This window comes from Phocoena phocoena, chromosome 1, assembly GCF_963924675.1.
Source record: "Phocoena phocoena chromosome 1, mPhoPho1.1, whole genome shotgun sequence".
Classification (NCBI taxonomy): domain Eukaryota; kingdom Metazoa; phylum Chordata; class Mammalia; order Artiodactyla; family Phocoenidae; genus Phocoena; species Phocoena phocoena.
This window is the reverse complement of record NC_089219.1, coordinates 168,681,266-168,693,912: the sequence shown is the minus strand read 5'-3', so window position 1 is coordinate 168,693,912 and position 12,647 is coordinate 168,681,266. Positions and strand designations below refer to the sequence as shown.

At 35.0% G+C, this 12,647-nt stretch overlaps 1 protein-coding gene across 1 annotated transcript in view; it reads left to right on the top strand.

The window, feature by feature from the left end:
- The window catches only part of IARS2 (isoleucyl-tRNA synthetase 2, mitochondrial), a 68,512-nt gene that overhangs the window by 45,200 nt on the left and 10,665 nt on the right, over positions 1-12,647 (top strand). Inside the window, exons 13-14 of the mRNA XM_065875304.1 lie at positions 3,379-3,481; positions 4,113-4,206. Of these exons, the coding sequence (XP_065731376.1) occupies positions 3,379-3,481; positions 4,113-4,206 (197 nt within the window). The remainder of the gene's footprint in view (positions 1-3,378; positions 3,482-4,112; positions 4,207-12,647) is intronic.

Below are 12,647 nucleotides of genomic sequence, written 5' to 3'. Positions count from 1 at the left end.
TTTGTATTTTTTATCTGTTTATTTCCAACACATTTAAAGATGCTTCACTGTTTTTATTTTACTGTTTACCGAAAAGTACAATCTAATGATAACATTGTAAAGATAGAAAGGCAGAATGAGGGGACTTCCCTGGCAGTCCAGTGGTTAAGACTCTGAGCTTCCAATGCAGGGGGCATGGGTTTAGTCCCTGGTCAGGGAACTAAGATCCCACATGCCGCATGAAGCGGCCAAAAAAAAAAGAAGGGCAAAATAAAAATAACACTCATATTTAGAATCTTTTTTTAATGAAAATTTCATAATTGGTATGATATCTGTGTATAAATGTACTTTGCTAGTATCTGTCTTTTTTTTAGTTCTAAGAGTAATAGCATTAGGTTTATTCAGATTTTCTGTTACAGTATATTCATATTTTCTTAACTGATAAAATGTTCTGTGCAAACTATTAAAATAGTAATATGTAACTAAATATTGTCATATAACTAGGTTGTTATTGCGCAAAGTTTTTATGGTCTCTTGTCACAAAAGTTTATCTTTATTGTTAAAGTCCATCTGAAATGTGTGACTGTATTAGAAATATGGACTTGTGCCCATTTAAACATTCTTATTATTCATAATTTCTTCAGAACAGATATGGTAGCATTATACTTTTTCATTCTGTCCTTCATAGTGTAATCAACTTAGGTATTTTGGATATCAATTTGTAGAGCATATTTAATTTATAATGCCCATTTGATTTTTGCTTCCCACAACAATTTTTCATAAACACTTCATTTTATCTGAATTATCAGACCCAGAGAGGTTCAGTGATTTGCCATACATAGTCATGATTATTAAGAAGCAGATCCAGATTAAGAACTTAGAACTTTTTCCTATCCACTCCTCCTTCCATTTCCATCGACTCTCATAGACCTACATTTTTAGTTACTTGCATTAATGGAGTGTGGTAGAAACGAGGATAATTGGAAAGTTTGCTTTAGTATATGTACTTTAATCTCTAAATATTAATATGGATATGTGTTTTGGTAACTGGTTAACAAAATTAACTGTCTTAAGTTTCCTAACTTCAAAGAATCAGTTTATGGGACTTCACTGGCAGTCCAGTGGTTAAGACTCTGTGCTCCCAGTGCAGGGCACACAGGTTTGATCTCTGGTCGGGGAACTAAGATCCTACATGCTGCGTGGCAAGGCCAAAAAACCCCCAAAAGAATCAGTTTAAGTAATAGCTAATGCTTATATAATACCTATTAATATGTGCCAGACACTGTTCTAGGCATTTTACATATAAGCTCAATTCATATCCATAATAGCTCTATTAATGATACTGTTACTATATGCATTTTCAAACCAAGGTACAGAAACGTTGAGTGGTTTGCCTAGGGTCACATAGCTAGTAAGTTATAGAGCCAGGAATTAAATGAAAGCTGTCTGGCTCTGGAGTCCATGTTCTTTTTTTTAAAATTTATTTTATTGAAGTATAGTTGATTTACAATGTTGTGTTAATTTCTACTGAACAGCAGAGTGATTCAGTGCATCACACTGAATTCTTTTTCATATTCTTTTCCATTATGGTTTATCACAGGGTATTGAATATAGTTCCCTGTGCTATACAGTAGGACCTTGTTGGTTATCCATTCTATATGTAATAGTTTGCATCTGCTAATCCCAGACTCTTAATCCATCCTGCCTCTCCCCTTTGGCAACCACAAGTCTGTTCTCTATGAATGTGTTTCTGTTTCATAGGTAAATTCATTTGTGTCATATTTGAGGTTCCACATATAAGTGGTACCACGTGGTATTAGCCTTTCTCTGTCTGACTTACTTCACTTAGTATGATAATCTCTAGGTCCATCCATGTTGCTGCAAATGGCATTATTTTGTTCTTTTTTATGGCTGAGTAATATTCCATTGTGTATGTGTACCACATCTTCTTTATCCATTCATCTGTCACTTTTCGAATTATAGTTTTCTCTGGATATATGCCCAGTAGTAGATTACAGGATCATATAGCAACTATACATTTAGTTTTTTGAGGAACCTCCAAACTGTCTTCCATAGTAGCTGCAGCAGTTTACATTCCCATCAACAATGTAGGAGGGTTCCCCTCTCTCCACACAGGGTCTATGTTCTTGACCAATATATTCTGTGACTCAGTGGGAAGCAACTAGAGGAAGTTGTAATGTCAGTAAAGCTGTGATAATAACTTAAAAGTATATTATTCCTGTGAGAAAATTTGGTATAAGATTTCCCCTGAGTTTAATTTTCAGACAATTTATAACTGTGTATTTTATCTTCCCAAAGATAATGATCAATTTCAGTACTCATTTGATATGCATTTATTGGCTTTCTGTTGTGTGTTAGGCATGTGTTAAATTTTACTGGATCATCTCATTTAGTTTGCAGTCATTCTGACGAGAGTATCTAGGATCATTAAAATGCAAGTTCCACTGCAGTGGGAATCTTATCTGCCTTGTTAACTGCTGTATCTCCAGTGCCTAGAACAGCGTCCAAAACATTGGAGGTACTCAAATTATTTTTGAACAAAAATTGTACTATTCTTCTTAACAGAAGGGACAACCAATACTTAGAGAAGTTTTAGTACTTGTGTGTGGTCATATATATAAAAAGTAGCAGAGTCAAGATATAAGCCTGGATATCTGTTATCAAATATCAGATATCAAAATCTGTGCTCTGGTACAGTATTGCCTCTTATGCAGATGTATGTGGACTCAGTCCTATAAGCAGTGAGGGGGCACTGCAAGTCTTTGAGGGGATTGGTGTGATAAAAGCAGTTTTAGGAGTGCAACTCTCTCAAAGATGTGTCATATAAATTAAATTTCATGTGTCATGTAGAGGAATGAGCATAGGGGAAAAGTCAGACCATTGCATCAATCTAGTATTGATGCAGTGAGATTGGACTAATATTCTTTTATTTACTCAAAGAATAAATTTGAGTAATATTTCAAGGTAGAAACTGACAGAATGTGTTGGCTTAATTTGAGCAGAAATTGGAGGAGGTAGATAATTAGCAGGTTTTGAATATAGGTACTTGATAGAAAATAGACTGATAGAAACAGGGATATCAGTAACTGAAATAGGGATATCAGGAGAAGTCTTTTTTTTTTCTTTTTCTTTTAAGGGCTCCATATGATCAATTTTATTTTATTTTATTGAATTTAAGATGACAGCAGGAACTAAGTAAGCAAGTAACTGAAGATAATACCACTAAATTTGGGGGGAAAGATAGGAAAAAATACCCTGCATATTGGGATAAATATTCTGCAGATAGGGAAAAAAATACTACTGTTTCTTAAATTTAAAATATTAGGTATTAACCACAATAATTAAGTGAACAATTTTACTCTGTTCCCCCTAAAATAGCCAGACTATTGAGCATATTATTAAACTAGTGGAAGAGCATGGCAGTGATATCTGGTGGACTCTTCCCCCGGAGCAGCTTCTTCCAAAAGAAGTCTTATCTCAGGTAAATTTCTATTCGTATTTAACAGCCTTTGTTATGTATTGCATGATTTAATGACAACACGAGATTCCCTGGGAGTTAAAAAGTAGTTATGTTATCATGTCAAGTTCATGAGTTTATTCATCATAAATGAGGAGCCGGTGCAGTTTGAGAGTAGACATTTTTATTTAGCTAGAGAAGCTGGATATATAGTTTAGCAGTAGAGTGTGAGGGATATTTGCTGTCTCACTGAGGGCCAAGATTGATTTTAACTGCTTTGTTGGCTGAGCAGAGAGAGGCACTTGTGACTGTGAGGGAACAGTGCCTAACATTGGTGTATCAGGACTTTGTAGGACATGAATTCGAGTTAACTGATGGCATCACATATTGAAGAATCCAAATTGGAAGATTATTTCAAGAAATAAAAAGTTTCTATTTCCATTAGTAAACGTGTAATTAAGTGGCCACAATCACTTTTACATGCAAATGAAGCAGTTGTACCCTAATTGCAAAATACTTAAAAATGCCTGAAATTTCATTTTAAAATGTGAATTTGATGGTTGTAAGTATTTCATTTTCTTAAGACCTTTTTGGGTATTAATTGTAAATGTTGTGATGGCTGTGTAATTAAAATGTTTTTACATTATCTTACTAGGTTGGTGGTCCTGATGCTTTGGAGTATGTGCCAGGTCAGGATATTTTGGACATCTGGTTTGACAGTGGAACTTCATGGTCTTATGTTCTTCCAGGTAATTTAAAATAGTAGATTAACTACCAATCAAGCAGTTTTGAAAATAAATAAATGCTATCAGAAGAAATCTATAATCAAGAACTCTTTTTTTTTTATGCTTTATTTGGAAGTACATCAGCTATAATATAATATAATTTTAGATCTGGAAGAGCTATTGGATCTTTTAATCATTTTAAAAAAAAGATTAAAAATCATTTAATCCAATGCTTTCTAAACTTTTTTTTTCCATTTGAAATTTTTATACAGAACCACAATATATAAGATTAATAAAAATGGGAATTTTCTTCCTCCTCTCGGTCAGCTCATTCTCCTTGACCCCAAGGCCCTCAGTTCTGTAAAACAAAGTTTGGAAATCACTGAAATAGCCTGACCCAATCATTTTTCAGAAGAGGAGATGAGATTGGATTAGGGTCCAATTAGGTGATGGTTACATAGCTTAGTGTCAGGCTAGAAGTCGGGTACCCTGCTTTCCGGTTCTCATTCGTCTGTACTCTGTTACCTTCTCACAGCTTTACCCCTGTCTATGCAGACAGCTGACTAATTGCTACTTCCTCACAGTTAGGGGAAGCTTTTGACTCCATGGATAAAAAGGGAGGCGAGATTGGGCAGGAATTAGAAGGGAGTAGTAGCAGGCACACAGAGGACGTGTTTGGATGTGAGAAGATACCTTCAAGGATACTAAGTGAGAAGCTAGAAGTGAAATGAAATAGAGCTTGTCCCCACTGTGAGGTTAAAGACTGGGATGAGGTGCCAGGGAAGCAACGCTGCATCAGATAGGTCCTCACATTGCTGCTGAGTGCTGGGTTTTACCCAGGAGATCCTGTTTGCTTTCTGGAGCAAAGGAATGTGGGAAAACAGCTTGCCTGTTCAGCTGACCATTGTTAAAGGGATGAAGAGGGATCGTGGTCAAGTTTTACCTGAGGTATACTTCTGGTAGTAGACCTTATTACTGAGAGGACAGCAATGTGATTCCTAGCAGGTAAATGCTAGGAATGCTCTAATTAGGCCTTTCTTTCAGCGTAGGAAATTTGAAAAGCAAAATACACAGAAATTCATGTTTACTCTGTATTATAGCTAAACTGTACATAAAAATTCATAATGATCTAATATAATTTTTATAATATTGTATGCAGTAATTTTCAGAATTACTATTTCATACGTTTCTCCCACCATACTCAAGAGAAAATATTGCCAGTTTAGGTACTTTTTTCCCTAAGTTTTATTGAAAATGTCAGCAGATAACACTACAGAACGTAGGTAGTAGGTTAAATAGTGTTATGTTATAAACAGGAAAAAGAGTTACCTTCTACCACATTTGGGGCAGCATCCTGAATTTCAAAATAGAATAAATATGCCATATGTGAAATAGTGCTTATAAAGTATATTTCAAAGTTCATTAGCTGCTTCAGCCTTGGTGAGAATTGTTGCTACTGGCATTGTAGCAGCAGCTACAATTGTAGCAGCAATTCTACTAGCATTGCTGCTACTGGCATTTGTAGCAGCAAAAAAAACCACATTTCTAAAGTGGTTTTATGTTGCCAAGTGCAGCACGTGCAAATTATACCTGGAGCCACTGACTGTTAAACTGTGTGAAAATTGTCATTAAAACCTATCTGTGCTGCTGTCGGTGGTACAGATAGAGTTTAGTCGTACTATTTCAAGTTTGTTCTTAACCAAATATTTGACAGTGACAGAAATAATTTATCAAATGAAATTAGTGGTAAAAATGCACCTAATCAGTAAATCATTTTTCCCTTCCATGTCATATATAGCTAATTAATTCAAAGAAAGAAAATCATTTTGCCATTAAAACATGTGTGTTGCATGCATAGGAGGATGCCAGAACATAAGTAAACTATCTTCACAGATAATACACAAACCCTATTTTATTTTATTTTATTTCATTTTGGCCGCACTGTGCGGCTTGTGGGTTCTTAGTTCCCCGACGAGGGATTGAACCTGGGCCCCCGTCAGTGGAAGTGCTGAGTCCTAACCACTGGCCCATCAGGGAATTCCCACAAACCCAATTTTAGACTGTAGTTTCTACTTTTTCACTGAGATCTTATATTCCTCTTCCTCAAAAAAAGTGAAGAATAAATAAAATAAAAAACTTATGAGATTGATCAGTAACTTAGATTAATTGGTTTATATTTCATCCTGTTTTCCTCCCTTTTCTTCTTTCATGATAAAAAATTTCAAAAGATAGGCAGAAAGAATGAGGTGGGAAGGAGTCCAGATACTAGGTGAATTCATAGTTCAAAAAACCATAAAGCAAAGGTGATTTTCCTTTAAAAAACAAAACAAAATGAGCAGTCATCTACTTTCCTGGGAAGGCTTATTGTACTTTTCATTCTCAGATGGCTTGTATCAAGTCTAATATGAAATGATTCAATGTCTGCATGTTTCCTTGAGAGTGTATTATTGCAAAGTAAAATCAGCTTGATTTTGAGCTTAATTTTAGATACCAGTCTTCATCAGTATCTACTAATGTTTAACGAGTTGAATTTGGTGATTACATAGCATACATATCTAGTTTTACTTTTTGGTGACAGATTTTATGGCAGTGAAAGAGATTTCGCTTCTGTTTTCACACCAGGTCAAGTACCTGGTGAGTTCTTTGTGAGTTTCACTGTGAGTGAGTTCAAGGTCAGTAAAACTTAAGAAATTGAAACTTGAACACTTTCTGAAAGGGAATGGCATTTAAAGTGAATTAAATATAAGTAATAAGTCATATCCATATTTCTAAAACATTCCTTAAATGTTAACCAAAGATATTAATTATTGCATTGATTTAAAACTAATTAATATTTAAACTTTTTAAAAAATATCTTTATTTTTTTGAAAAAATTTGTATAGACGATCTTATTTACAAAGCAGAAATACAGACACAGACGACAGCTTATGGATACCAAAGGGGAAAGAAAGGGGGTGGTGGGATGAATTGGGAGATTGGGATTGACATATATACACTGTTGATACTATGTATAAAATAGGTAACTAATGAGAACCTACTGTATAGCACAGGGAACTCTACTCATTGCTCTGTGGTGAGAAGGAAATCCAAAGAGGGCTTATATGTACAGCTGATTCACTTTGCTGTACAGTATAAACTAACACAATATTGTAAAGCAACTATACTCCAATAAAAATTCTAAAAAATAAAACTAATTAATGTTTAAAATTTTTTAAAAATAGAAAAGTAGAGAGAATCCATACCCCTTGAACCCCTTCCCCACAGCCTTCCAATTATCAGCATCCCACACCAGGGTGGTCTATTTGTTACGTTCGATGACCCCACGTTGACAAATCGTTATCATCCAGGGTCCATAGTTTACATTAGAGTTCACTGTTGGTGATGTACATTCTGTGGGTTTTGACAAATGTATAATGGCATGTATCACACAGAATAGTTTTATGGCCCCCCAAATCTTCTGCTCCACCTTTTCATCCCTTGTTCCCTACTAACCCCTGGCAGCCACTGATCTTTTTACTGTCTCCGTTAATTTTGCCCTTTCCAGAATGTGGTATAGTTGGAGTCATACAGGATGTAGCCTTTTCACTTTGGCTTCATTTACTTAATAATATGTATTCAAGGTTCCTCCATGTCTTTTCATGGCTTGATAGCTCATTACTTTTTAGTGCTGAACAATACTTCATTGTCTGGATGTACCACGGTTTATCCATTCACCTGGTGAAGTAATTAGTGTTTTAAAATATTTATTCTACATCATTTCTGATTCTTTTTAACAGATAAATAACTTGAAGTAGAGAAAAGAGATCACTTTTTGAAACAGAAACTTAGATTTACAAATAAGTTTTTTTTAAAGTTACCCTTTTAAGGACATATACAGTACTAATAGCTTACTTTCAAAAATTAATGATTATTTTTAGCAATTATTTTTTGTTTAAATTATTTTTAAATGTATGTACATTAAACAGTAGTTTTGCCAAATGTTTGTGCTGGTTCTACAACCTGCCTTCTTAGTTCAATATAATAATCTTGCTCAAAATTCATCAATTCAGCAAAATTATACAAATTTAGTAATGAAATTGTAGATTACTCAGTTTTTTGCGAATTCCTCTTTGATAGTAATTTTTTAGCAGTTGGTTTATTCTTTAAATTTTTACCATACCTAAATCACAATCCTAGAGGTATTGAACAGTTGTTTCCTCTAAACGTGAATCTTTACTTTTTTTTTTTGGCTGCGCAGGCAACTTGGGGGATATCAGTTTCCTGACTAGGGGTTGAACCCGGGTCACAGGAGTGAAAGCCTAGAATCCTAACTACTAGGCCACCAGGGAATTCCTACACTTTTCATAAGAGCGAAAGTTATTGTAAAGAAATACTTTTTACCACATGGTTAATCACTACTTTTCCTGGAATTTTAAGACACCAAACATACTATGCCTCCATAAGAAGGTTCTAAATTTTTCTTTCACTAAAAGATCTATGCAGGGGCTTCCCTGGCGGTCCAGTGGTTAAGACTCCACACTTCCAGGGCAAGGGGCACAGGTTTGATTCCTGGTTGGGGAACTAAGATCCACATGCTGCCAAGAAAATATTAAAAAATAATGATAATAATAATAAAATTACAAAAAAATCTATGCAGGAAGGAAAAAGGATAAAAAATAGGCAGAAAAAAAACGGTACCTTTTCTCCCTCTTGTACACTGCTAGTGGAAGTGTAAATTGGCACAGACCTACCAGAAGGGGTTTTCACATTATGCGTCAAAAGCTTTGAAGTAGTTTTCTGTCTTTTGACTGAGTGATTCCACTTATAGGAATCTGTTCTGTAGTATAGAAGTAATCAGATCTGGATGAAAAATTATGTGTGAAGATATTCATTACAGTGTTATTTCAAATAGTAAATGACATTGACCAACAACCCAATGTCCATCTGTAGAAAAATGGCTAAAGTGATATGGCATACATTCATATGATAGAATGACATGCCTCCATTAAGTCATGTTTTTGAACATTAAATGGTCATGGGAAAGTATTATTTAAGGGCGTGTTAAATTTTTAAAAGTGCAGAATACAAAGATGTAGGATATTTACTCATGTAAATATTGGTATGCATAGACAAAATAGTGGAAGGAAATATGCTGAAATAAAGTGATTATCTCCAGGTATCAGGAATATATGTGATTTTATTTTCTTGAACTTTACTGTTTTACAAGTTTCTTAAAGTGAGAATGTGCTTTTTGTTGTTAGAAAAAAAATTAAGCATTACTAAAAATAAACTTACTAGAACAGAAAATAGTCCCAGTAATTAATTATATGAGGTTGTTAAATGATTCTACAGTATACCAGCACTTGAGTTTGACTGTGGTTCGTATTACTTACCATCCAAGACTAAACTTCTCATCTTCATTTTGAAAGTTCCTATAAACTTTATCTTTTCATTTCTTACTCAGTGCTTTGCTACTCCAAAACTTCCCCACCTCCATCTTTTTCTTCTGGTTTCATACACCATCTTGACAGGCTCTTGTTTGCAGAAATTTTCTAGGGTTACACTTTCTTTTCCAGAATGATATTTTGCTCCTTACCCAATTCCAGTAATTCAGCATATATGAGAAATGAGAAAGACACCAAGACTTTACCCTTAATATGAATTAGTTGTTTTGTTGTGCTATTATTAATGGCCTGATTTTATTAGGTACAACATGTGTTTCTAGGACAGAATCGGAGACCATGTATTTTAAAAGTAATTTAGTATACCTAATCACATTTTTGCAAGTATTCCTTCATATAAAACTGTTTGAAAAAATATACCATCAGCAACTATCAAGTGCTCTTTATGATGTATCTTAATAATAATTCACATTTACTGAGTATTTACTATGTCCTAAGCATGTTATATTACGTGTTTAATCTCTAGAACAACCTTGTAAGTAGATTTTGGTGTTATCCTCATTTCAGTGAGGAAGAAATGGAAGCATGGAAAGGTTATGTATGCTAAGGCCCCATGGGTAGTAAGCACCACAACCAGGATTTGGACCCAGGCAGTCTGATTCTAGCCACTGTGCAGTCTTCAAATTGCTTTTATTCGGCATAGTGTAAGTCCTTAGGCAACAGCCAGCTTTCTTAAAACTAAAAATTTTAGAGCTGGCAAAGATTTTAGAGATTATTTAAACCCCTTGTTTTTTTAGGTGTGTTAATCAAGGCTTGGAAGCAATGATTTCTCCAAGATGACAGAATGTTAGTTGGATTTCATGATTATGGACTGTCATTTCATTAGGCCAGAAGTAGGTATTTTCTGAAGAAATGAAAATTTCTTGGGAATACTTCCTGCTATTTCATTTTCCACTTATTTCAGAGAAGGATTTCCCCTAGTATTCTGTTATTAATCTTCTCATTAATTATTGCTACATCCAAAATGTGGTCTCCAGTAGGAAGTTCACATTTTGGGTGGGATGGGGTTTAAGTACTGGTATTGTAAACGTTTAAATGGTTACAGATTGGTAGAGGAAGAAGGAAAGTAGGATATAGATGTAACATTCTAGATGTTGAGGATAAAATTTTTGTTCTCATTGCATAGGCATTTATCATTTTATATTATCCTAGGCTTTCCTAACTACATAGACTAGGCTAACCTGTGTTTTCACCCTGATAACAACATAGGTATTTCTTGTTTAACAGAAAATCTACCCTATTGGCTGTCATCTCCAAGAGAGCAGATAGCACAGTGCCTGCTAGATGCTTGATAATGTTAGTTGATAACTAATTTAATGTTTGATTACATTATTTCAGTTTTGTCTCCCACCTTCACCCAGATAGTCTTTGTCACATAAGGATTACAACACTGAATCCTCAATGTTAGGACATGAGAGCAAATCACCATCATTTTACAAATAAAAAGGGATTGTGGGGGTTTCTTAGAGTTCTGAGTTTAGGTTTAAAATATGGAAGTAATCTTCCCCAAAGACCTCATGTTCCTTTTTTTGAAAACCATTTTTATTCTGAAAAGTCACAGAATAGTATAAAGAAGTACATACCTTCACCTAGATTTTCCATAGTCAACATCTGGCCACATTTGCTTTATATATATTTTTTCTATATGGATATATAAACAAACTTTTTTCTGTACAATTTAAAGGTAAGTTGCAGACTTGATGCTCTTTTATCCCAAAATATTTCAGTGTGTATTTCCTAAAAACACGGACAGTCTCTTGTATAACCAATATGAACATCAAAATCAGGAAATTAGCACTGATTCCATACTGTTACCTATCTATAGATCTTACTCCAATTTCACCCAGTAACGTCCTATATGGGAAAAGAAAAAAATAAATAAAAAGGGGTCTAGACCCAATCTAGGATCTCATGTGACATTTAGTTATCTCTTTAGTCTCCTCATTTTGTCCTTGTCTTTCATAAACTTGACATTCATGAAGGTACAGGTGGTTTATTTTATAGAAGATAGTACCTCAGCTTGGGTTTCTTTGACGTGTTCTCATGATTGGATTTAGATTGTGCATTTTTGGCAGAAATATCACAGAAGTGATACTGTGTCCTTTTCAGTGCGTCATGTCAGAAGTCACATGATGTCTTTTGCTGGTGATGTTTAACTTTGATCACTTGGTTAAGATGGTGCCTGCCCATCTTCTCTTACAGGGTTACTCCTCCCCCACCCCCATCTCCCCATCGTAATTATTATACATACAGTTGACCCTTGAACAACGTTGGTAGGGGCACCAACCCTCCATGCAGTCCAAGTCTAACTTCATAGTTGGCCCTCCATATCCGTGGTTCCACATCCACGGATTCAGCCAACGTCAGATCATGTAGTACTATAGCACGTATTTAGTTAAAAAATTCAGGGTGTAAGTGGGCACTCACATTTCAAACCAGTGTTGTTCAAGGGTCAACCGTATCTTGTAGAGAGATACTTTAAGACTGTGGAAATACCCTGTTTTCTCACCAGATTTTCACCTAGTGTTTAAGCGTCCTTGATGATTTTTGACTGAAATGATCATTACTTACGATGTTTGCCAAATGGTCCCGTATTTCGGATTTTTAACTCTTGAATTAACTGTTGTTATTTGTTGAATGCTGAAGTAGCTCTCAAGCTTGGGTACATATATGTTCTAACGAATTTGAGGCTAAATTATTTGTACGGCATTTTTTTTTCTTTTGCCGTGTTTTTTCTTAAAGACTTAAATGTTTTAAGAGCAGTTTCAGGTTCACAAGACTTAATTTTTTAAGAGCAGTTTCAGGTTCACAGCAAAGTGAAGAGGAAGGTGCGGAGATCTCCCTGTACCCTCTGCCCTCACACAGGCAGTCTTCCCTGTTATCAAGGTTCCCCACCAGAGTGGTACATTTCTTACAACGGATGGACCTACCTTGACACATCATCATCATCCAAAGTAGATAGTCTACATTAGGGTTTACTGTTTGGACAAATGTATAATGACATGTATCCATCATTATAGTATC